The sequence below is a fragment of the Motacilla alba genome, chromosome Z, assembly GCF_015832195.1.
Source record: "Motacilla alba alba isolate MOTALB_02 chromosome Z, Motacilla_alba_V1.0_pri, whole genome shotgun sequence".
Taxonomy (NCBI): Eukaryota; Metazoa; Chordata; class Aves; order Passeriformes; family Motacillidae; genus Motacilla; species Motacilla alba.
In genome coordinates, this window is record NC_052046.1 from 54,026,240 (window position 1) to 54,049,723 (window position 23,484).

A 23,484-nucleotide genomic window follows, 5' to 3' on the forward strand; every position below is an offset into this window, starting at 1 on the left:
TATAGAAAAAAAATTTTGCTATAAAATGACACTGTGTTAATGTACTATAAAGAGTAGCTTTAAAATGGCATTGTCTGAACAGTTTTGTGTGGAAATTCCAATAGCTAAGTAAGGTGAGGTGGAACAGAAAAAAAAGGTGGGGAAAAAAAAAGTTGGAAAAAAAATTCCTCTTACAGGTAATAATATTGGATTTGAGGTGTTACATTAAGGGAACTCCAAGCAAACTCACAGTGTGCTGCTGAAGTCAAAACTGAGAATGTACCTGGTAACAGCAGGTTACAAAAATTCCCGTTCCAGGACACAAGCAGAGAGACATCTTGGGTTTACAACTGAATGCTGGTCGGGGCCCATAATTCCTTAAATCTGATAAAAGACCAAGTTCAAACTAGCATTTTGTTCACCTGCTACTCTAAGAAGCATCATTATGTACTTTCTCAAATCAAATTTAATTTTAAGTTACTTTGGTTTATTTTCTCATAAACCTTTTAGCCCAGATAATAGCTTAAGAGATCTAGCTTTTATGACTAGAATATGACTAAGCATCATCTGCAATGAGCAGTAGGTATAAGATGATTTCTAAATCGAAATTATTTCCAATTATTCTAGTAACATAGTTACAATACTGATTAATTCATACAAGTAATTTTAATTATCAATTAAATAGAAGGAATAAATAATAAAATTAATAATTATAAATAATAAATGGAAGATAGATGTAGAAAAAACTTCTAAATTTTAAATGTTTCTCTGCATAACTTCAAACATTGAAGGCTTCTTGCTTTTATGAATATGTAATACAATAGATCAGTTGGAAACAAATGATTCCGTCTGAGATAAACAGGTTCCTTCTATATAAGCCAGAAACAGAGAAGATAACATACTTCCATTTAGCACTTTGATGTAGAAATCCAGAAAACAGGGTTTCCTTCTTACTCTGTAAATAAATTTAATCTCTTTTTAAAATTCCCTTGAAGCCCTATATATTGGTTTCAGTTCAGGCATTGTCAGCAAATGTTGTCAGTGTCTCAGTGTTCTGTGGAATTTGATTAGTAAAATATAGAAGTCTAACCTTGCAAAAGTTCCTTAACAAGTGCGACCAATCCTGAAGACCTTAGTCCAGCATCACCATGGAGTGCTTAAAAATGATACTTCCACTTAAAAAGTAAGGAATAAAAGTCACCTTACTCCTTCTGTTTTGCAGTGAAGTATCAAATTTTTTATTGAATTTTCTCTATCTAAAAAAGCAACACATGCTATTATAAACTATCCTACTGTGTTTTCTTTGCCTTCCCATGAAATTATTTATAAAGATAGCTGATATACTGTACTACAATATCAGTAAAATCAGTAAGTAAGTAGTAAGGCTTAGGTATTTAATTGATTTACTTCAAGTAGGCTTGATTTCCCTTATACTTCCAACCGAAAAAGGACATGCTTGCAAATAGCAGTGAAAAACTTTAAAGTTTCTTCCATTGTGATGCTGTATATGTTAAGTCATCTGGTGGTAAATATAGGATTTAAATAAAGAAATATGTGTCCAGTCTATAGGATCTTAAATAAATATATGTCCTGCCTATAGGATTTCATTGATTATTTTTTCCTTATAGAATACTTCTGTATATTTAACTACAATGCAAAATTCTTCATAGAAGTTTTCACATGAAAATACAGCATTGCCTCCTGTTGTTAAAGGAAAGGCTCATAAATTTATAAAATTAAAGGAAAGGCTCATAAAATTTATACTTAAACGTCATTGCTACTGAAGATGTGGATTGATAAAGGCCTCAGTAAAATAAAATAATGGAATAACTGTAGTAATGAGCAAGCCCAGTATATTCAGAGCCTGGTTAGTGTAGCTATGATTTGAGTCAGAAGAATTGCATAGATTATACTATTACATTTAAAATTACTTATGGTGTGGTTTATTTCCAAATGCCAATTTTATTATAGGATTTTGAAGTCTTAAAATAATATTGAATTATGTATTTCAAAGATGGTGTAGATGCATAGGTAAGCAGATTAACAATAACTGGTCTATAAAATGCTTGTTTAGCAGCTGTCAAAACTTTCTGACTCTTCAGTACTCCTTTTCTTCTGTACTCTCTCCCATAATTTCAATTAAATTTTAATCATGGTGTAGTTATCTTCAGGGTGCTGTTGTGGAATAATAAAAAGTGCGGTGAAATTAAAGCAATTTCCAGGCAGAACATAAAAAAACAAGCTAGAAGTTGTGCAGTCACACTGCACAGCATGCCTCAAATTTTATATGTTACTCTTTTTATGGAAACTTCAGTTTCTCTGCCTCACCATTTCCTCTGAAGATACTGGTGGAAAAACTCAGTAGACTGAACTTGAATACTGGGAGTATGAGAAAGGAATTAAGGAAAGAAAGGAATAAAGGAATTAAGACCTCCTCACTTACCTCACCATCCTTTCTTTCCCCTGAGAGCATAATAATCCTTAAACTGTTATGTGCACATGGTAGAGCCGATCAAGCACTCCCCTCAAAACAGAACTGAAAGGGGCAAACCAACTTCTTTTATGCAGCACAGTTAACTGCTCCTTTTCTCTGTTGTTATCCATGTTTTCCCTGTATCCATCCATGCATGATCCCAAAAAGGAGAGGAAAAAACGAGGCCTATGTGTCCCATAAAACTGGAACCAGGTCGAAGGTGAAAAACAAACGAGCAGTCAAATGTGGTTTGGCAGAGGTGTTCTTGCAGAAGAAACATTACATAAGAAGGAACATTTTAGTCACCCTTGCATGAAAATCAGACACAGGAATTAGGTGCTTGATTAGATTAAAAAGGTACCAATTCACAAGCAGTATGTTGCCTGAGGAAGCCAAGTGCTAAGATGCCAGCACGTATTATGACATGTTCTCATGTGCTTAATAGCATCAGTGATTATGAACACCCTAACACTGGTGCACAATACAGTAGGAAGTTTAAAGTTTTCATAGAACAATATTGAAATATCGTTCCTCAAGGTTCATGGGTTATGCTAGAAATCGTAACAAAAATATTGATTTAAATCTACTGGTTACCTTTCTCTGAGACTAGCTTAAGAAATGTCTTCAGAAATTTTTTGTTCATAATCAAGATTAAACTGTTGTCAAACTATTTAAAGGTTAGTTAAGTGCTTTTATTAAAAAGCATAATGTAAAGGTGACCTTAAAAATCTGTTTAATAAATGGAACCTTACATCTTTGTAATGTTTCTTAATGAGGTTTTAGAGTAAAATCATTACAGATCCCTTTGATTTTGTGTCTTGCTTAATTTTGGCTATATCAGCTGAGATGCATCCAGTTTACTGAAATCTATTCTTCAGCTGTCACTTTATCCATAGTTTGAGTTGTCATAATGAAATGTTCAGTAAAGAAGAGTTTCTTTTCAGTTAATCTCTAACTTTGCAGGGATGCCAAGAACTGACTATTTCTATGACATGAGGGTAGTTTAGAAAACTCTAATCATTAAGATTATGAACTATTTTTTATTTAATTTTTTTTGGTGGAATCAATGATTGCCACATTGACTTGAACATTAATCATGCCTGAAAGTTTTTTGATAGGTATGATTTTCCATCTGGGGAAAGACCATCATGCAGAAGCTGAGAGCACTGATATTCATGACATATGAAGACTGCTACTTTTAAGTAGTAAACACCACAGTTCTGCAAGATAAAAATAAGCTGTTGTGAATTGCTGAGTGATCTCAGATTGTTCTGTCTTCTCTGATATCCAGAGTGTTCAGCATTTTGCAGCACCAAGTAGTTCTAGTTCACTAATACAAGTGTACTGCAACACCTGCAAAACCCATGGGAGTTAGCTGTTGTACAAGAAAAGAGACCCAGTGCTTTTGATCAGGGCTCAAGGTCATAAGAGAATCAGTGCCATTTTATACTGCAGCCTGTTTAGGAAAAGAAAGATGTTACTTGTGTATAATTCTGTAAGAAAACAAGTAAACACAACTCTTAACTTGTCATTTCTGTATTTCCAGTAACGAAGCATATATGAAGAGTAAAACTAAGGGAAGTGACCATGGTTAATGAAGAGCACTTTCTGCACTCCTTGTTTAAGAAGGAGGAATTTGCTGAGCCTAATAGACAAAGAGTAATAATCAACAGCACTAATTCTAAGAAGTGCCAGGATCTTTGAACCATAGAAAGAATTGATGGATTTGACAAAAGTGACATGAAACATTCCACACTCTGCTGTCATCTGTCGTTGCTTGCTCAACTGTGAAGAACTGTGCGTTCAGGCTGCTTTCTACAATATTGCCAATCACCTTTTTTGGAGTCTGAAGTGATATTTTCTTATCAGCTCTCTAGTGGTTTCATTTGCATGCATTCTGTAACTATGCATAAGCAAAATCTATTTCCTACTTTACCTATTTAAAAATAAACACAGTGGTGAATAAAATAAATTTCATTTTTCTGACCCACTCCATTCTAATTGCTTAGGTCCACATCAGTGGAAACTGGAACTGATGTTGTATGATGATTAGGGCAAATCTCGGCACATACCATACGAAAATGAGCCTCTAAAGATACTTTCACTGTTGGTAAAAAGGAGATAAAAATGTTATTTATAACAAGACCTTCTGTTGTATATATATATTGTCCTTGAAATATTTTGATTTTACTTTATTTCTTGTAAAAGAGAAATTCTATAATTTATTTAGAAAATACTACTGTAAACTATAGTTTTATTGATGAATAAAAGATGTTATTCTCAAGACTATCTCTGCTGTCATCCTGCTATTGATCTATACTGGACATAATTGTTCTTGCATTTCTCTGCCTTCATGGGACAGTCTTAAGAGGCCTCTTGAGATACTACAAACATGGCATCTCTCTTTACCAGCTCTATAATAAAAAGGGTAATCTTGAAATTAGTGCAGGAAAGCCTAAGGAACATACTCAACAGGCACTGCTTTATAAAACCACTTCAGGTTTTTCAGTATGGGTGATTATTTTAGGGTAACTACAGAAACTGCTTTGGTTCCCTAATTTTCCAAGTAACGTGAAGATAATCCCAAATACCAGTGATTATCAGCCCAATATTTCACGCTTCAATGCAGTGGTGTATTTAAAAATTTGCACAGATGTCACTTAGAAAGCTACTAAAGTTATTGGTAATAACATGTATTCCGGGAGTAAGCGTAGTAAACCTGCTGAACTGACAAAACCTGAACTTGGCATTTCAAGTCCTAGAATTATTCTTTGTACCTGTATAGAATTTTTCTTTTAAGGATTTGGTGTGGTGGATTTTTTTGTTTTGGCTTGGTGGGGGATGGTGATGGTGGGTTTTTTTAACTTTACTTTGAAGTAATCCTATAATCCTGATAAGTAAGAGGAGTAATTCCTTAATTATGCATAGTATAGAGAAATTTAAAGGGGTTTGGGGTTTTTTGCTTTCTAAGTATGCAGAGTCTAAGGCTTCCTTTGCTTGGAGCCTGTATCTTATGATTACCACTTTTCTAGGCTTTAAAATTAGACTTCTTAATCTCAGCAAGATAATTATTCTGCAGCTCTGAGAAAAGCAAAACCAATCTGCATGTCCTATGAGTAAAACATTTTGTACATCTTGTCAGGTGTCTGTCTGCTCCTTTATGCACAGTGTACAGGATATTTAGAATGTGTCTCTGTGCAAAGCAATACTTGTCATTAGTCTCATTTGGGGAAAAACATGTAAGCACCCAATTAACTTTCGTAAAGAACACACATGACAATTTTTCCCCAATTACCTACTAACTATAGCATCCGAATCATTTGTTCTTAGGAAGAAGCCAAAGGATTCACAAATTAACTGCAACGATTCTGCCCAAAACCAGAATGTCTATACCAAACAATTCAGAGACTGAGACATCTTTTGTATGCAATCCCTTGTCATGGGAAATTTAGTTTCATACAACTCAATGGTATTTTCCCAAACCCTTCCACTAGACCGTGATACAAGAGCAATCAAGTAGCACACTACCCCTGTTCTTTATAGAAGCCGTTTGCCAATGGCTTCATAGAAGCCATTTGCTTTAAGCAAAAAAATCTATCAGCTTTTTCCAGACTGAATGTGTGGGACATGACCCTGCAGTGCTTCTGCATCTGGAGCTCCTTCACAGGTATTTTATGCCAGCATATAAAGGTTCTGATACCAGGATTGTGATATGAACAACATAAATTGTTGTTCCTGTTGTTCCTAAGGGACAGGAATCAAGATGAAAAACATTAAGAAACCATTGTTAAAATCCCTAATTTGAGCCCTTTAGAAGTTGCGTGGCTGATCCTTGCTTGGTAGTAGCATCTTGTAAAAGTCACTAACTTGAACTTTTCATTTTAATTAACTGTTGTTAAATTTATAAAATATTTGGTATGTGAAATTGCTAGTACTAGAGAAAATATTTAATCCACACAAATTCATTGATTTGTCATTAACTTAGAAACACAAGATGAACATTTCCTGTTGAGAGTTGTGTATTACTTGGATGACTAGAGCAAAATCACTGTGAAACTGGTTGGATAATATAAAAAAACACATGAGGTTCTTTTCATAGGAGAGGCAAGCTATATAAATAAGCCCTATCTTTAAATAGATTAAATACTACATAAAAGAACAGGGATTCTTCCTTTCTTCTAGCTGTTTTCCCTCTTCATTACCAAGGTATGAAAAATCAGTCGTTTGCTTTACCAGTGATTTCTGTGGTCTGATGCAAGCAATTTGTTCCTCCAAACCTTATCTCAGTCTGTAAACCATTACTCCTGTAGAAACATAAGTAGCTTCTCCCAGCAGGGCTAAGAATGGGTTGTTCTTCAAGGAACTAAAGACTATCTCAAATCTGCTTGATGTATTAAAACCTCCCCCACAAAATACAGCACCACCACAAACTGAGAAGAGCACTGGTAACAAAGAATAACACACAGGAGTCTGTTGAAAACAGACAAGAAGCTGACTGAGTTATATAACAGTTTGATACAAACAGCTTTTAGGGTAAAAGAGATTTCATCATTTCAGTTGAAATTTGCACAAGTGGCTTGCTTGAGCTTTTTCCCCTTGTGTAGAGTAAATAATTTTGACTTATAAAAATATTATAAAATTACAGATCTTGGTAAGAAACTTGATAATTTATTCCCTAATGCAGTGGAAGATCACAGAATCAATAGAACAGTTTGGATTGGAAGGGACCTTTCAAGGTCACCTAGTCTAACCCCTCTGCCATGAGCAGGGACATCTTCAAGCAGATCAGGTGGCTCAGAGCAACCAAGTGCTTACTTTATTTAGGAGTTTTTGAAATATAAAAATGCATCACACAGTAACCAGCGGTAAGCTTCTGAAGCTTTTGGTCCTGTCCTGTGGAAGGCACAGAGGTGAAAGTTGTCTGTGTTCCCACAGAAACTGTGTGGGTTTTATAAGAAACCTTTTTATAGAAATTATTTCTTACCTTTCATCTACTGGGCAAACCTAGTTTATTTCTTTCCGTTTAAGTAACAACACGACATGTCTGGCTGAGATTCTACACTTTCACATACTGCTATAGTATGGCATCACCAGCATTTGTGTCACTTAGTGGAAAATGTCAGGCGTGATAAATTATGTGCTTTATTTTCCCTTTACTGGCTCAGCGAAACATTTTACCTGCAGGACGCGGATCAGAATACTTCCTGTCACAGAAAACAGACCTCGAACGGGTCCCCGAGTGAATGCTTCGTGTCTAGTGTGACTTCGAATTGCTATTTTTTTCTCAGGCGCCAGCTCCTTGTAAATCACCTCAGCGAGACGGCTCTGCCCGAGCAGATGCCTGCAGACATGGGCCCAGAGCGGCGCGGGCAGCCGCCTTCAACGGCCGCAGCTCCGTGTCTCTGTGACACGTCGGGGTCCAGATCTCGCCGAGGGGAGCCTGAGCAGCACACCAGGCCCAGCACCCGTTTCCTAGGGACAGCCGTGCCGGGCTGGCTACAGACGGGAAAGGACCCCGGGATAAGGCTGGCGGGGAAACCGCCGCCGCCTCGAAAGCCTCGCCGGGCGAACAGACCGTGCTCGGCTCCGATACACCTGGGCTTTCTCGGTAGTAAAGCACTTGGATTTGATTTATCCTGGCGCTGCTGGGGCTGGAGCCACCAGCGTCTGGGAGGAAGAGAAAGCCCGCACATTCTGCCTCCGCTCGGCTCCGCGCGATCCCTCCCGGCCCGGCCCCGCCGCTCTTCGCGCGCCGCCGCGGGGGGGCGGTGGCGCGCGCCGGCCCGGCCCGGCCCCGCCCCGCCGCTTCCGCTGCGGCCCAGGCGCTATGTGGCGGGCGGGGGCGGCGGGTGCCGTGCGCGCCGCGGGACGGGCGGCGGCGGCCGGGGTGCGGCAGCGCGGCGGCACCGGGGGCGCCCCGAGGGCGGGCACAGCCGCCACTGGCAGCGGCCGCACGGTGAGCGAGGGGCGGGCGGACGGCGGGGGCGAGGCGCGGCCTGCGCGGCGGCGGGCGGAGCGGCCGTGGCCGAGCCCCGGCTGGGGCGGGCGGGCAGGGAGGGAAGGGCGACAGGCGGGGATTCGCGAGGCGGCCGCCGGCTCTGAGCAAGTCTGTGTCAGCCCGCGGCAGCTAGGGCAGCCAGCGCCGCCGCCAGCCCTCCTCGCAGGCCGGCCGGCAGCGGGGCGCGTCCTCTCCTGCCCGCTCTCCCGCCTGCCTTCTGCTTTCTCCTTCTCTCCGTGCCTTGGGAGCTGGCGCGCACCGGAGCTGGTGCGCTCGTCTGCTGCTCCTCTCCAGGCGCGGAAGGCGGTGCTGGCCGCCCTCAGCCGGGTGCGGTACGCGGAGGCAGGTGCCGGCTGTGTGCTGGCATCGCTGTTGGCAGCCTCCCGTCACAAACCGAATATGGGTACACTCTGATGGGATTACAGCCCCTCAGCCTTGGCCGAGCTTGAACGTGCTCGTGGTCTTGTAGCTTTTGATTCTCAGCGTGTATAAAATGCTGTAGGGTAAGGGGTGCAGTCAAACATATAAGCAGCGTGGTGTATTTTGTCAGCTTGTATTGTTGTGTCACCCTTCTGTCCTTTCTGCCTGTGTCGTGGTTTTGGACTAACAGGCAGCTCATTGGTAATAGCTGCGGATAGGTGGTACTCCACACGGAGAGAGGTCGGCCTGTGTTTTGCTCTTCCGTGCCTGAAGAGAGGCTGACATAGCTCCTTTGCAAATGCCACTTGCTTTTCAACTCCTTCTGAAGTTTTCAGACCCTTGCCTTGCATGAGTACAAGAAAGTAATCATGAGTGCTGTTCTACCATTAAACCAAATGGTCAGTGCCAGTTAGGAAGAAAATGAAAATTATGCCATCTTCCTTTCCTGCTGGATAGCATAAGTACTTCTGCTACTGTGTCTGGCCTGAGGATACAGCTTTTCCATAATTTGGAAATCTGGAATCTGAAGTGGTTTTGGCTCTTTGTGCACAAGGAGGATTCAGGGTTTAAGTTTGTTCAGCTTAATACATTCCTGACTTCCAGCAGAGGGACGCATGTTGGTGGTGCAGCATTTGAGTAGTGGATACCTAGGAAAATCTGAACCTAAGCCATTTAATAGACCAAAGTTGCTCAGTAATTCTGTGATAGAACAATAGAAAAGTTAGAATAGTTCTCTTTTCCTAGTTCATTATTCTATGAATGAGAGGGTGTGGGGCTTTATTCCATTAGCTCACATAATGAAGATATGAATAATTCTAGATTGCTTCAATTATCCAAAGACTAAAGTTGCATAATTCCTTCCATATTAGCCCTGCAATATAGAATATGAACATTTTACTTGGGGATGGAAAGGACATTAAGGAGCTGTTTAATTTATATGATAAAAATGTAGTTTGTAATTCATTGCATTTTAACTTTAATTCCATTTTATTTCTGCTTACTTTAAACAGCAATTACAATATTCTTCAGATGTGAAGAGCAGGACTGCTTGGTTCATGAATTTGAGAAATGCAGGAACTGTGACTGACACAAGGTAAAAATGCTTTTTGAGATATTCATATGAAAATATTATTTATGTATTTTAGAATAACTTATATACATACTAATACTACCAAACTAATGTAATGTTGATGTGATGTAAAGGACAACTACAGTTTCAGCTAAAGGCATTTTGTGTGCATTTGCAAAGTTGCTTAGCAAATAACTTGTGTACCTAAACGCAGGTGTCTAGCACCATTTCACGTGTACCAGAGGATGTGAAATTTCTGCCTGTTCTGAGAGAACGTGACGCAGCATCTGTTGGAGACGTCTCCCCTTCTGATGCAGCAGTTGGAGACACAGTAAAGGATTATGCAAATGTCTGAAATGGCTCTTGCCTTTAAGTGTCTAAAGTGAACCCTGAACCTGTACATGAATCCTGCCCGATCCAAAGGCTTTCTGTTCTCCATGCCCCAAGGCATTTTGTGGTGTCCCTCACATAATTGACTTAGAGCATATTTCAGTAACTGGATAAGAAACTTTTAAAAAAGTTTCTATTACCAATTGATATATATTATATAATCAGCCTGTAGTAACTGTTTCATTGCCATAAGCATTGGCAAAAACTGAGATTATTTTCTTGAAGTGTTTGTTGGTCGGGAGACCCCTTTACACACTCAACTGAAAGCTGACACTGATAGAGATGGAACAGCTTATGTGATTTAATTACATTTGGTTAGCTAAACTGTTCTGCACTTGGTTTCACTAAAGAGTAAAAGAGAATTGGTCTCACAGGTGCTTTAAGCCTTACGTAATGGCCACAAGGGTGCTTTGAGACTCTCTGGAGTAGTCTGTAAAACATAAGTGTTAGTTCATAAGCACAGTTTAAATAACATCTAATTACCAGGTTGCATGGATAATTCCAGTTGAGGAGGCAAATGCTGTGTATAAACATGACATGTGATATTGACATTTCCAAACTGTGTATAGCTGCAGCAAGTTTTGTAGAGTCAAATGACATATATTTCTAAATGGGATCTACTTTTGTCTCTATTTGTACAGTTCAAAACTAAGCAAAACTTACACAAAGTTCTATTATGAAAATGCCTTACTTTGAAATCTGATGCTATGTACTAAATGGGGTTAGTATATCTAAGGAAGTACCTTTTCCTCAGTTAAGAGATCTCTAATACCAACTAGTTTCAAAATTTCACCTCTGTTTATAAGGTGGATTGTCAGTTACATCACTTTAAGAAAAATGATTACTTGTTTTATAAGATCATTTCATGGTTACAGTTTCATCCAAAGTCGTGGTCTTGGTATGCTTTTATTATAGGGAAAATGCTGTCTTCTATGCTTTTCCTCCTAATTATGGACTTCTATATCATTTGTAGCTCTTTAGATGAGACAACCTATGAGAAACTGGCTGAAGAAACACTGGACTCCTTAGCAGATTTCTTTGAGGACCTGACAGATAAACCTTTTACCCCAGAAGATTATGATGTCTCTCTAGGGGTATGTTTTAAACATTATATTACCACTGTAATTTTTGTAGGGTTTTTTTCCTATTATTTGAAGGAGAATTTTAAATTGTCACCTTAGTGCTGACACTGAAAATGCGATGAATTTTTACACTTTTATTGTATACTGACTGGGGCCACAATTCTGGTGAAAAGTGACACATACCATTGAGTGATTTAGGGATTCAAAATTTTTCGTATTTAGAGAAAGACATAATATAGAGTAATTAATGAGCACAAGAGGAGATGGAAACTGTTTTCTAATTTCATACTGGTCCATAAATTTTCCTAAACAGGCACAGACATCTGGCATTGTAATCAGTTCCCTTCTGGTGTACTACATGGCATAGTACATCACATGTAACTGTTAGAGCAGTTTATTTGGTTGCCCTGAATACAGACAAGCAGCATTTGTATTAATCAGGTAGTGTATGTTTGTCCTGGCTTTAATGATGACAGACTGTGGTGGAGAGAAGCAACAGGAGGGTGCAGTGTTTGGATAGGTTGTTGCAGAAGTGAGACCAGAGCGTAGATGGAGAGGAGCCTGCTGTCACAGGAGACATTGCATGACAGCCTTCAGCAGTCAGTCACTCAAATACAGGAGTGACAGACTCAAAACAAAAATGTCTGTGTTATTTGTATAGGGAATTTATTAGTTTTTATATAAATTCAGTTCCTGAAGTGATCTATGTGTTACAGCCCTCAACATGACTTGGAGAAGAGTGCTGTTTCTCCCTACGCTGTCTGCTGCATAGGTTTTTCAATACTGCAGTTTTTTGATGTCACATAACTATTGCTCCCTCTTCGTGTCTTACCACAATGAAATGGCTTTCTGCTGGCACTGTCAGTTAAGGTTGTGTGCTCCAGGATGTTGAATCAGGTGATTTGGGTTTCACTGTGCAAAATACAAAACCAAAACAAAAGTCTGTAGTTTTTTGACTTCTCATGTGTAGCTTTGTCATCATAATTTTCATTCTGTATTTCTGATAGCTAGGAGATAACATATTGCCAGTAGCTTTCTGTTTAGCAAATACTACTTGTTGCTTTAATTAAGTATATAGATAATGTTACAGCTAATTGCTTTTCTGGTAAAAAGGATTGTTTAAACGTTACTCTTCAGTATGTTTTACCATATCAGGACCTGTTAGCCTGATGTAACTATCCTAGGACAAAAATTAGTAATAGTTGAAATTGACCTATTTAGTATTCCTAACCACTTCATTATGTTAAGCTGATGAGTCATGTCATAATTTTTTTTTCTCCATCTACTGTATGGTCGATTCTGTTTGACATTGACTTGTGAAGCTAAAGAGGTAATATTTTACATCTTAATTTTTACCAGTGGTCCTTTACTATATAGACAGGATGATGACAATTAATAATATGCTGTGATTTCTGTTGAAAGCAGAAGGTTAAATAGCCCAGGTTTTAATTCTAAACAAACACGGTCAGTGCTGCAGGAAACCGCAAGGTGGCGAATGTGATAAAGGTCTGCTGTGCCTGTTGTAAATGTGAGTGCATTGAGCAATTTATTTATTTCTTCGTGTTCAGAAAAAAAAGAATCTCTTTAGAAGAATATTTTTGTTACCAGGAAGTAGCAAACATTCATCCAGTAGTACAAAAAACATACAGCAGTATTTCTTAAAATATGGTAAAATTATCTTGCAATTTGAACTCTTAAAAAAATTCAAGTCGTAGTTTCTAGTATTTCAGAAGTGCTGTAAAATGTATGAGAAAGTGTTTTCAAAACAGCAGCAGAGGTTAACCTCTATTTACGTTGCAAGGCTAGAGTAATGATAACTTTCTAACAGCTGACACGTGATATAAATAATAGTATAATTTTTTCTTAACTCTTTGAAAACCTATTGACTTACAGTGTGGCTGTAGAAACATAGAGCATAACATCATGCTGAATGCTTAGTATGGCATTACAAACCACATAGAAGAATGCTATATACAGAACCTATATATCATTATGCAGGCGTAATCCTCCATCCTGTTCTTATTCTGCTGTATCTCTACAATTCCAAGACCATGAGGTATGGAAAACTTGAAACTCTGACAACCAGAAAAGTAGCTTGTTCTTGCCCTTCTGTGCACTGTACTAATATCCAATAGAAATAACTGGCAGGACAAACCTGATGGGACTTTTAACCAGAAGACCCTTTTATTTTTATTGTTTTGATCACAAATATAAATGCCTTAAGCACAGAAACAGTATGGAAACTAAGGTAAATATCAGATCCTGAGAGTATTATTTTATGCCTAGTGATACTTGAGATATGTTCCCCTGAGTTACTTTGTAAGGGAAGGAAGCTTTGAGTTGCTGCTTGTGCTACAGAGTATATTGGCAGGCAGTAGATACTCATGCCTGAAAGTATTTTTCCCCATAGTGAGTGTTTATACATAGCAAATAGCCTGGACAATGATAGGTAGCTCTAATAGTATCTCCTGACTAAAGCATGAAAGGTATGATACCCTTAAAGAAGCTTTGTTGTGCTATAGGGCTTGAAGTATTTGAGATACTGCAAACTAAATAAATTATCTGAATTATCACATTGCATTCTGTAGAAATATTTCCCTTTTTAATTAGTATCATTCAGATCACCTTTAGATCAACTCCAGTCCAAATGTTATTTTTTCATTCTTAAAGTCAGAACAGAAAATATTTTTGTCAGTTACAAGAAACATGAATCATGTTGTCAGTAAGAAATGTAAGCAAGAAAGAAAAAATAAATGATCACCAGGAAATGGTCTAAAGGTGGCATAACCAAAGCAAAACCAGAATCATGGAAAACCAGAATCATGGGATTTAGAACTGGAACATTTTTTCAGGTGTCAATCAGAATTATCAAGAAAAAACTGTGTTTGTTCCCTGTTAAACTGTTGCCATTACTGAAGAAAAGTAAGGTAAAATTGCAAGGCTCAGAAATCTGGCAATGACTCATAAAGCTTCTTGACTTTGAACGAGACCAGTTCTGCATTGTTCATTAATAAAAAAAAAGTTGTTATTGAATGATGTTTTAATCATTGGAAAACGAATTGCAGTGGTCTGGTCTTTTCAGGATGCCAGGTCCAAGCTCAAGTGTATTATTTAAGTAGTAACATTGATTTTAGTGTGTTTGTACCATTCACAGTCTCTGACCAGAAATTTTAAAGTCTAGATCAGACTCAAAGATATGCTAGGTGTAATGATCATTGTCCTTAGCTATTATTGTTTGGGAGATGGCTGACAATCTGATACAGGTATGTAAGTTTCTGCCAGTGCGGATGAAGTAATTGTTGTCGAAGTAACAGGATACAAATTTTTTATTTCTCACTTTCTTTGTCTTTTAAGAGTGGAGTACTAACAGTTAAATTGGGTGGAGACATGGGAACATACGTAATCAATAAGCAAACACCAAACCGGCAGATTTGGCTGTCCTCACCCACTAGGTAAGTTAGTTACATAACATCTGCAGACTGGGTGGAAATGTACTTCCTCTTATTTATAGCATGGCACGATCATGTAATATCCTTTTCATAAGTAACCCTTCTAAGCTGCATAGTCTCAAAACGTGATATAATCTAAATGTTCAATAATGGTTTGGTGTACGGTTTTGGACACACTGCAGTGTTGCTGGCATACCTAAGTTAATACAGGAAATGTGTAACAAAGAATTTTCATACACTGTTTCAGCCCAAAACCACTGCCTAAAGGAATATAGCTTACTCATAGGAAATATAACCAGCAATGATTAAAAAGAAACAAACAAAGCTTCTGTTGGAAAAAGAGCAATGATGATGTCATCATCTAAACCTCTCTTTGTGTTTTAAACAGGGTGGCTCCTTCCCTTTTAAGCTTCTGGGATTTCCTGCTTTATATGTTTATGTATGCCCACACTGGTTGTTTTTGTCAAGCCTCTGCACTTCACAGGAGACTTAGCTGGCTGCTTCCTCTGCCTTTCCTAATGATGTGTTTTGATCCATTTCAGGTTTTATGGTTGGTTTCAGCAAGGAGGGCAGCCAGATAAGTGGGAAAATGCTGTAGCTGTCTCCCCTCAAAAATCTGTATTCTTTGCCACTATCCCTGGAAAAGAACCCAGGGAGCTGATAAGTGTTAATGGTGAAGGAATCAGCTTATAAGATTTTTGCATAACTGACACACAGGCTTCATCTCTTTATAAAAACCAAAATTCAGATAATTCCTGTCGGTTGGGCTCCAGACGAGCTAAGACATATGTGCTCCAGAATATGGAGTTTGAGGAAAAAAGTTAAATTTTTCCTTTTTATACTCCCTTAACTGGTATTAGATAAACAGTAGTATTTCCTGGAACATGATGCTATGTGTTCACTTATTTCCTAACTTCTGAAAGGCAACTCCAGTAAATACTGTATGATCTGAACTGTCATCTTCTTAACTGCAATATGCTGGGAATTGAAAGAAGGAAATGTTGCTGCCAGTAATTGCTTGCATTGAATGTTTTGGAGCCTTGGAGCCTAAATGTTGACCTTTAGTCTTATATCCCAGGGGAGACTAATTTGTCAAGATGTGAGACATTTTTCTTGGAATTTTTTTTGACCATCTGTTCGCTATTGAGTATCTGTACACCGGAATAAAAACTTTACTTAGTTGACAGTTACAAAAAAGGGGCATCTGTGCAACCTGCCAGCAGTGTGATTGCAGTAATTTAACGTAGCTTCTGACTGAAAAGACTTTTGTACCTTACAGAGTATTAGCAATGGCTTAATGTGATATTTTAATTCTTTTCTCTTATGATTGAAACATATATGCAGACTTTTCAGGAGAAATACATTTACTCTATAATTAACTTGGTGGGCATTTTATAGAACTCACTGGATCTTTGCTTAAACCATTAATTTGAAAGTCACATTTGTACAGTCTCTTGGAGATTCGGAGATTCATAGGACTATGAAGGTATTTCATGTACTAACCTTATCACTGATATTTACTGCATAACATTTAAAACCAGTTCAGATAATATATATATTTATTTGTCATTGATTAAATGGTCTGTCTTAACCTAATTTTCATGAATGACAGGATCCCATTCCATCGTTCTCTAGGTGCAGGAGAGTATAAATATAAGCTTATGCTCCAGAGGTGAAGTGAGAAATACTTGGTAAAATAACTGGAGCACATAACCCTGATTAAAACAGTTACTACTTCTGATGCAGACAGTGAGACTTCATTGAAAGTGACTTGGATTTATGCTTGCCTTTGTAACTTCTCATGCATTGAGCAGTGGTTGGAAAGTTCTTCATTTGACTATTGTGAGTAACTCAGGATAGTCAAGGTTCAGATCAGTGCTTATGCTTGTAGAGGGAGAACCTGCAGATTGTTCTTATGTATGTTCAGGATAGTCTGTTTTCTAGCAGACTTGGTGTGGTGACTGAATTCCAAGGTATATGTCCTACAAAATCAAGGGTTTCTCTGTTTATCCCAGATAATAATTTCATTCCTTTCTGTTTTCTTTGCTTATCTAATGTTAACAGCAGTGAGTACCTTGCAGTCATTCTCCCACTTGACATTTGGAAAACTGGGTGGATAGCAAGGTCTGGAGTAGAACCCAGGTGTTCAAGTTTCTTTCTTGGTACTTAATATAGGCCTGGAAAAACCAAGCCAGTTACAATATAATAGCACAGAGAAAAATAGCATTTTAGTTATAAATCTCCCACATGCCAATATATTTGCTTTCAGGGGCTAAATGATTTTGTTGCATCTAAAAGGAAATTACTTGTGCTTTGCTGTGCTTAGAATATTTGCAAGAATTAATCAGTGGTATTAATTCAGCATTATACAAATATCTCTTGTGATATTTGTATGCAAGAAAATTATATCTGTGGGGGAAAACTGGGATAAAGGAAGGAATTGTGGGGAAATAAGTGCCAAAAGCAGGAAGGGAAAGTGCTTGCCTCCCCTAGGAGTGACTGATGTATCTTGTCACCTTTCAGATATATCTGTTTGATGGCTCAGTAGTTCCTGACATATCAGGCCTTTTCTGCTCCACTTCCTCAGACTGCCCACCAGCCGTTCCCCATGCTGTCTGTTCCTTTTCCTGGGCACCCTGTGGTATACGTTATGCATACAGGCTTCCAGCAGGTCTCCTGAAGTAATGTGTACTTACACAGTGTGTGATGTTATGTTGTGTTTTTTTTCTAGTGGGCCCAAGCGCTATGACTGGACTGGACGGAATTGGGTGTATTCTCATGACAGAGAATCTCTTCATGAACTACTATCAAAAGAGTTTTCAACGGCTTTAAAAACTAAATTGGATTTGTCCTGCTTAATATATTCTGGGAAAGAAGATACTTGATTGTATTCTACCTCATGGAAGTTTAAAGACTTTAACCTCAAGCCAAGCTCTTTCTTAGGCTGAAGTACTCAAGCTTAATTCTGTTGTTTTTCTTGGCATCAATATATTGTGCAACAAAAATGAAAATAATATATTTTTTCTCTAGTGCTCAGTCTTTGGATTTCTGTGTGCTGTTTGAATTTGTGCAGTACACATGGTTGAGGTCGCCCATCCTGTCACTTCATTTCTTGCTTTCTTCCTGCAAAAATACGGCATTTTTAGTTTCTAAAGACTTGTTTGCATGTAAGGACTGACTGCCTGGTGACTTCTGACCAGCACACAAACACTGAACTTTTCTTGGTGAAACATTCACCCGAAACAAGAAATGCCTGACAATTACATTGACATAAATGTGGTACTGTGAATGTATTGCCTCAAAATTTGTGGCTATTGTAATACATCATAGGCACATGTAACATGTCATAGTGAGCATAATGACAGTTTTTTCCTAAGTATTGCAGAACTTGCTATTCTCCAAATTCTAAATTGTAGTGTCTTTCACCTCAGGATTTTTTTTTTTTGTGCTAAACTTTAAATTACTTAGACATTTTTGTGGCTCTGAGCATGATATGGAACTGGGAAAGCTAGTATGTGAAGTTTAAGCTGTACAGCAATATCTCTGCAAACGCTTAATTCTGTTACTGTGCATTTGTCTTTCTCTACCCTTTTATTCTTCAAAGAGTAAAAATACTTTTTTTTTAAGCAATTTTTTTTGGGCAAAATTAAGTTAATGAAAATTTGCACTGATTTTATTCTATTGCATTTCTTCAATGGTTTTAGATTATCTTCTTATCACCATGATATGGCAAGTCTCCCCCTGGTACCATGCTGATGGAGAAATTTCTTAGAATCAAGTATTGTTCTTAGGCTGATGAAGCTATCTTCATTAGGCTATTAAATTTGTGAAGGAAATAAACTATATACTCCAGATCTTACAACAAAAACATATAAAAGAAATCATGAGCGGCAATACTTCAGCTGTTGCACTGTTGTAATATTGCAGCTTGCAGGTTTTAACTGCCTGTAAAATGGAAGGACCAAATTGTTGACTAATGCGTGAGGGAAAAATTATACCATACTCGTGCAGATTGTATGAAATGATGTTCAGTGCACAATATTTTTCTTTTTGGCTTCTCTGATGCTGTGGTTAGTTTGGCATGATTCTCTAGCTAGCTTAACAGGTAAGGATTGATTTTGTCATTGAAAAACAGTAACTGTAAAGTGTTCTTGCCCAGTATTTGCATTTAGAGTATAAGCATTGTTATCTGCTGTTTCTCACTACTAAACAGAGAAATGTTTCAATGGAAGTAGCTCTTGGTTAATGGTTCATGCTGTGTGCATGTTTTACAATCAATATAAATTTCAGCTCTGCTGGATGAGGTAAATGCAATGACTCCCAGACCTCATTAATATAAGAGTAAAGCATGTTTTTTCAAAAAAGTACAAGGAGGTAAAAATAGAATATGTTTTTGCTGTTCTGAATTTAGAACACCGAAGATAATTTATAGCATATGGACATATGTATTTTTATGTAGTTACTTTTATAATCTTTAGCTCAATCTCCTACAATTTCAGATAGTCATTTAAACAAGTTTGTGTAGAAGTTAATGACTTGATAGTTGAATCAAGGATACCTGGTTATTCCTTTGCCTGACCACGAGAAATTATTTTTTCCAATTTACTTCTCCAGAAATTATTTTTTTAAGTATTTGCATGCAATATGATCACTAACATGCATCTGATTCATATTTGGAAGTTCATTTTCCACTCCCGTATGTCTGGTAGAAATGTTTATACTGAAATAAAATTGCATGTGAAATTTTTAATTCATTATGTAAAGGTGTGATTTGAGAGTTTGATGATAAGGGTGAAGGCCACAGACATGTGCTTACTTTTGAATTCTTTCTGTTTCTTAAAACACATCCTGGAAAGATTCTGTCCAAGTGTGGCCAGTTGACTTGAATTTTGTAAGAGCAGTTCAGCTTTCACAGTTTACATGCCTTGCCCTTCATCTGTAATGCTGCTGCTGTTTATGCAAACAATTTCCTGGGTTTAGGTATCTGAGTAACAAATGCATTTAATCTTAGCTGAAAATAAATAGCATCAGCAAGTTAGAATGAGTTTTATCTCCATGTACAAAATGAATCATAGGACGTGACTCATTTTTTGCTTTAATACTTGCATCAGATTCTAAGTAGGGGGCAAGGACTCCCATGAGCCGTCACACTTGTACAATGGAGGCACAGAATGAGCTCTAATCCTAGTGTCAGACTGCTTATTGCCCCAAGACAAGTAACACTTCTGTACTGTTTTTTACTTCCATAACTTACGGAATAAAAAAAATTGTTGTATAGTTCCCCACCTGACATCATGTCAATAGTTTCTTGCTTCACCTCTTCCAAAATAAATAGCTGGAGGGCAGTCATTAAATACAGACTATGCACAGACAGTATTAATAAGAACCACTGTGTTATGGGCATTACTTTTTCCCCCAATGCAGTTGCTCCATTGTCGGTGTAGGAGAATATGCATAATATTTTTGAAGGATGAGTTGCCATTTCATAGCTTTACTGGCTGCCCAAGCTCAGCGCATAAACTGGGGTGTATCGGGCTTTTTTTAGTTACACCAGAATTTTCACCAGCTGCTAATCTGACCCAGGTTCTTGTCTGGTGTTTGTTTGTTTGTTTTCTTTTCCACTTGTGGGTAATTTGTTAGAAAACTTTACCTCTTCTTTGTCGGATTATTCCATGTGATAAAATCATTACATCTTATTTCCTTAAAATTCCCAGTGTCTTTTGGCAACTTCAATAAATGGGATAAAGGCCTGTCCTGAAGAGGAGGTATTGGAATAAAAGGGGGTTTACAGGAAGGTTTGTGTTTGATTATTTTTAGCTTCTGGTGAGTGGTTGAACTGTGCGATTGTGCTAACCAGCTCTGTAATATGTGGAAGTGCTGGGAAGGAAGGCAGAGGCTTGCCAGAAAACCTGGAAGAACATTCAGAATAGTAAAGGAAGCCTGGGAGGGGTAGCAGCAAAGTCTGTCAGGAAGAAATTAGCTTTGCCAACAGCTGATGTCGTTGGCAGGGCAAGGAGAGATGTGGGGCAAGCTGCTTCATGTGGCCCTTTAGGAAATGGTGTTTTAAATTTATTTCACACCACTATTTATAATTGTAACCAATCAAACACGTTCCAGTCCATTTTGTTATTGAGATTTTTTTTTTTTTTTAAATTCCTGTATAAAGATAAGAAAAATTTGTGTGGAGTTACATCCATCTCTCTCCCAAATTGTCTTTTATGGAAATTGTACTGCTGGCAATTGTAGAACAAAGGCAGTATTCATGCCTTTTACCAAGGGAGGTGACCAGTGGAGATTGCTTTGCTGCTGATAGGATAAACAGAGCCATGAACAATTAAATTATTCTAAACAGTTCCTAACTGCAAACTTTTTTTTTTTTTTTTTTAATTCAGGTTAAGGAAAGACAGACAAGTTTAGATTAGAAAACAATAGATGTTTAAAATAAGGCATATGATGTTGCTGCCCTCTCCAGTTTGCTGAATTGATTTTAAAATTGTTTGTGTCATGGTAATTATGCAAACTGATTGGTAACACAGTGAATAAGTTTGCAAGCATTGATACTTTACAGATGTAGGCTCTTCTGCTAGCCATCAATGTTCTCTACTGTTGTACTAAAAGAAATCAGTTATATATTCAATGTGTCCATAGTCTTACTCCTCTTAGCAGCATTTTAGGAGCATTAACCAGATATCTTAAGGCTTCTGTTACAAAAGATTTTGAGAACTAACAGATGAAGTTTTAAAACATACATTAAGGAAAAAGGCACCCCCCATAGTGTAAACTAAGTAATCTGACATATACCTGGAAGTAAAACTAAATTTCTATGTCTTGCGCCTTGATTCTACCTGAAAGCAATATTGCATTATGTGCTGATCATAGAATTAGTCTGTAGGTGACTGAAAACACCAAGTTTATAAATTAGCCCTGAATTAGTCCTTTTTTCTTTTTTTTTGCCCTCTGACTTTTGCTGTTGGGGCTTTTAGACTGAAATAGTTACTTTAAGGCTAGTGTATGCAATGCATGTTAATTATTAACAATAGCTAGAAGTAGGCCTTTCCATACAATATCTGAATGCAGTTTCATATTTGCTCTAATAAAATAGGTTCTTTCAGGGCCTCCTTCCAAAGTCCAGCCCCTTCATGAAGAATACTGTTTGCCTTCCTTATCTTACTTTCTGTATGAGATACAGTGAACTGTATACTGCATGAACTGTACCTATTGAGGAAAAAATTTATCTGAATTACAAATGCAGTGGGAATCTAGTGTATTTCTCACCTGCAAATAGCAACAAACCATAAAACTTTAAGTAGACTTTGTTCCACAGGCCTGATACTGGTGGGAGTGTGCTGTTTCATTTTAGAGGGGCTTGCAAGGGGTTTAACAGTCCACCAGATAAGACAGCAGATAAGGAATTCCTGGTGACACTTAGTGCTTTACAATGCAAAAGAAATATGACTCCAAAGAATCCTGCCAGGGCTGTTTGGCCTTGCCTTTCTCATCTCAGCTGCAGGACAGCAGTGATGCCGAAAGCTGATACCTGTGGAATGCCAGCCTGGAGTGTATATCTCTGATGGTATGTTGCAGTTTTGGGAACGGTATTGGTGGACTTGCAGGGAGACACGGGGTGTTCCGGCCTGGAACTGGAGCTACTCTGCCTTCTGCTAATCCTGGGTATTTCAGCTGAGACTGATGTGAACATCATCTCCCGAGCTGCCAATAAAGTGGCTATTCTGTGACAAAGGGCAGGGAAAACAGATTGAGAGGTGTACGTGGAACACTGTACTGTGGCGTAAAAGGCTGTCTCAGCGGTCTTCCCGTTAGAAAGGTTTAGATGGGCAATGATCCCAAAGTTCCAAACAACACACTGATGTAAACGGAAAGCACACCCAAGCGCTGGGCTGGGTGACGGTGCGTTTTGCCAGCGGCGACAGGGCTCCGCCGTGCCGCCCGGCGGTCCGCTCTGCTGCCTGGGCCTGGCGCGGGGTGCCTCGGGCAGAGCCGGGGACCAGACCCGGGGGCAGAGCCGGGGTCCCCTGCCGGGAGACGGGACGGGTAGAGAAAAGCCGGGGGGCGGGGCGGCCTCGCCGCGGTGACTCAGCGGCGCGGAGCACCGGGCTGCGACCGGTATTTCCTGTTCGCCTGCCGCCGCCGCGGGTGTTGGTCTGTGCGGGCGTGGGCCGGGGCAGCTGGGCGAAGGCGCCCCTGGACTGGAGGGGCGGCAGCCGCAGGTGGGGCACGCCTAAAGAGGGGGCGCGCCACCCGCCCCGTCCGGCCGCCACCGCCCCTCCCCTGCCGTCCCCTGCCCTCCCCATCCTTCCCCTCTCCTCCCCACCTGGGGGCGAGGCCGGCACCTGCGGCGGGAGCCCGCCCCGGCGTGGCCGCGCCGCCCCCGCCCGCGCCCCGCAGGAAATCGCCCGACTCGGCGTGAGCGGCCACAGCGGACCGGGACCCAGCTTCAGCCTGGTCCCCAGTCCCAGCCTCGGTCCCGCACTCGCATTCGACGCCCCAGTCGCTGCCCGCTCCGGGGCGGCGGGGCAGGGCAAGGCGCAGTCCCAGCACCGGAGCGCCTCTGCGATCTCTGCTCCCGCTGCCGGACGCCCTCCGCGAGCAGGCGAGTATCCCCG

At 39.4% G+C, this 23,484-nt stretch overlaps 3 protein-coding genes across 5 annotated transcripts in view; all 3 read left to right on the forward strand.

Annotated features, from left to right (window-relative positions):
• Nucleotides 1-4,741, forward strand: part of PIP5K1B (phosphatidylinositol-4-phosphate 5-kinase type 1 beta) — a 98,030-nt gene extending 93,289 nt beyond the window's left edge. For both annotated transcript variants that reach the window (XM_038123778.1, XM_038123777.1), the window contains one exon: nt 3,999-4,741. In XM_038123778.1, coding sequence (XP_037979706.1) covers nt 3,999-4,001 — 3 coding nt within the window. In that variant the 3' untranslated portion in view covers nt 4,002-4,741. The remainder of the gene's footprint in view (nt 1-3,998) is intronic.
• Nucleotides 4,742-8,263: 3,522 nt separating this feature from the next.
• Nucleotides 8,264-20,654, forward strand: FXN (frataxin). Its single transcript, XM_038123519.1, has 5 exons — nt 8,264-8,408; nt 9,881-9,963; nt 11,303-11,423; nt 14,766-14,863; nt 17,592-20,654. The coding sequence occupies exons 1-5, from the start codon at nt 8,280-8,282 to the stop codon at nt 17,743-17,745; spliced, it is 585 nt and encodes a 194-aa protein (XP_037979447.1). The 5' UTR covers nt 8,264-8,279; the 3' UTR covers nt 17,746-20,654.
• A 2,469-nt stretch (nt 20,655-23,123) lies between these two features.
• TJP2 (tight junction protein 2) overlaps nt 23,124-23,484 on the forward strand; it is a 62,975-nt gene continuing 62,614 nt past the window's right edge. Inside the window, exon 1 of one of the 2 annotated variants that reach the window (XM_038123516.1) lies at nt 23,124-23,471. The gene's annotated coding sequence lies outside the window, so the exon portion shown is untranslated. The remainder of the gene's footprint in view (nt 23,472-23,484) is intronic. The other variant, XM_038123518.1, reaches the window with a different exon arrangement.

Coding starts and splice junctions, on each gene's coding strand:
- FXN (XM_038123519.1), top strand. CDS start 8,280: ATGTGGCGGGCGGGGGCGGCGGGTGCCGTGCGCGCCGCGGGACGGGCG. Junction 8,409..9,880: donor CCACTGGCAGCGGCCGCACG/GTGAGCGAGGGG, acceptor TACTTTAAACAG/CAATTACAATATTCTTCAGA. Junction 9,964..11,302: donor GGAACTGTGACTGACACAAG/GTAAAAATGCTT, acceptor TATCATTTGTAG/CTCTTTAGATGAGACAACCT.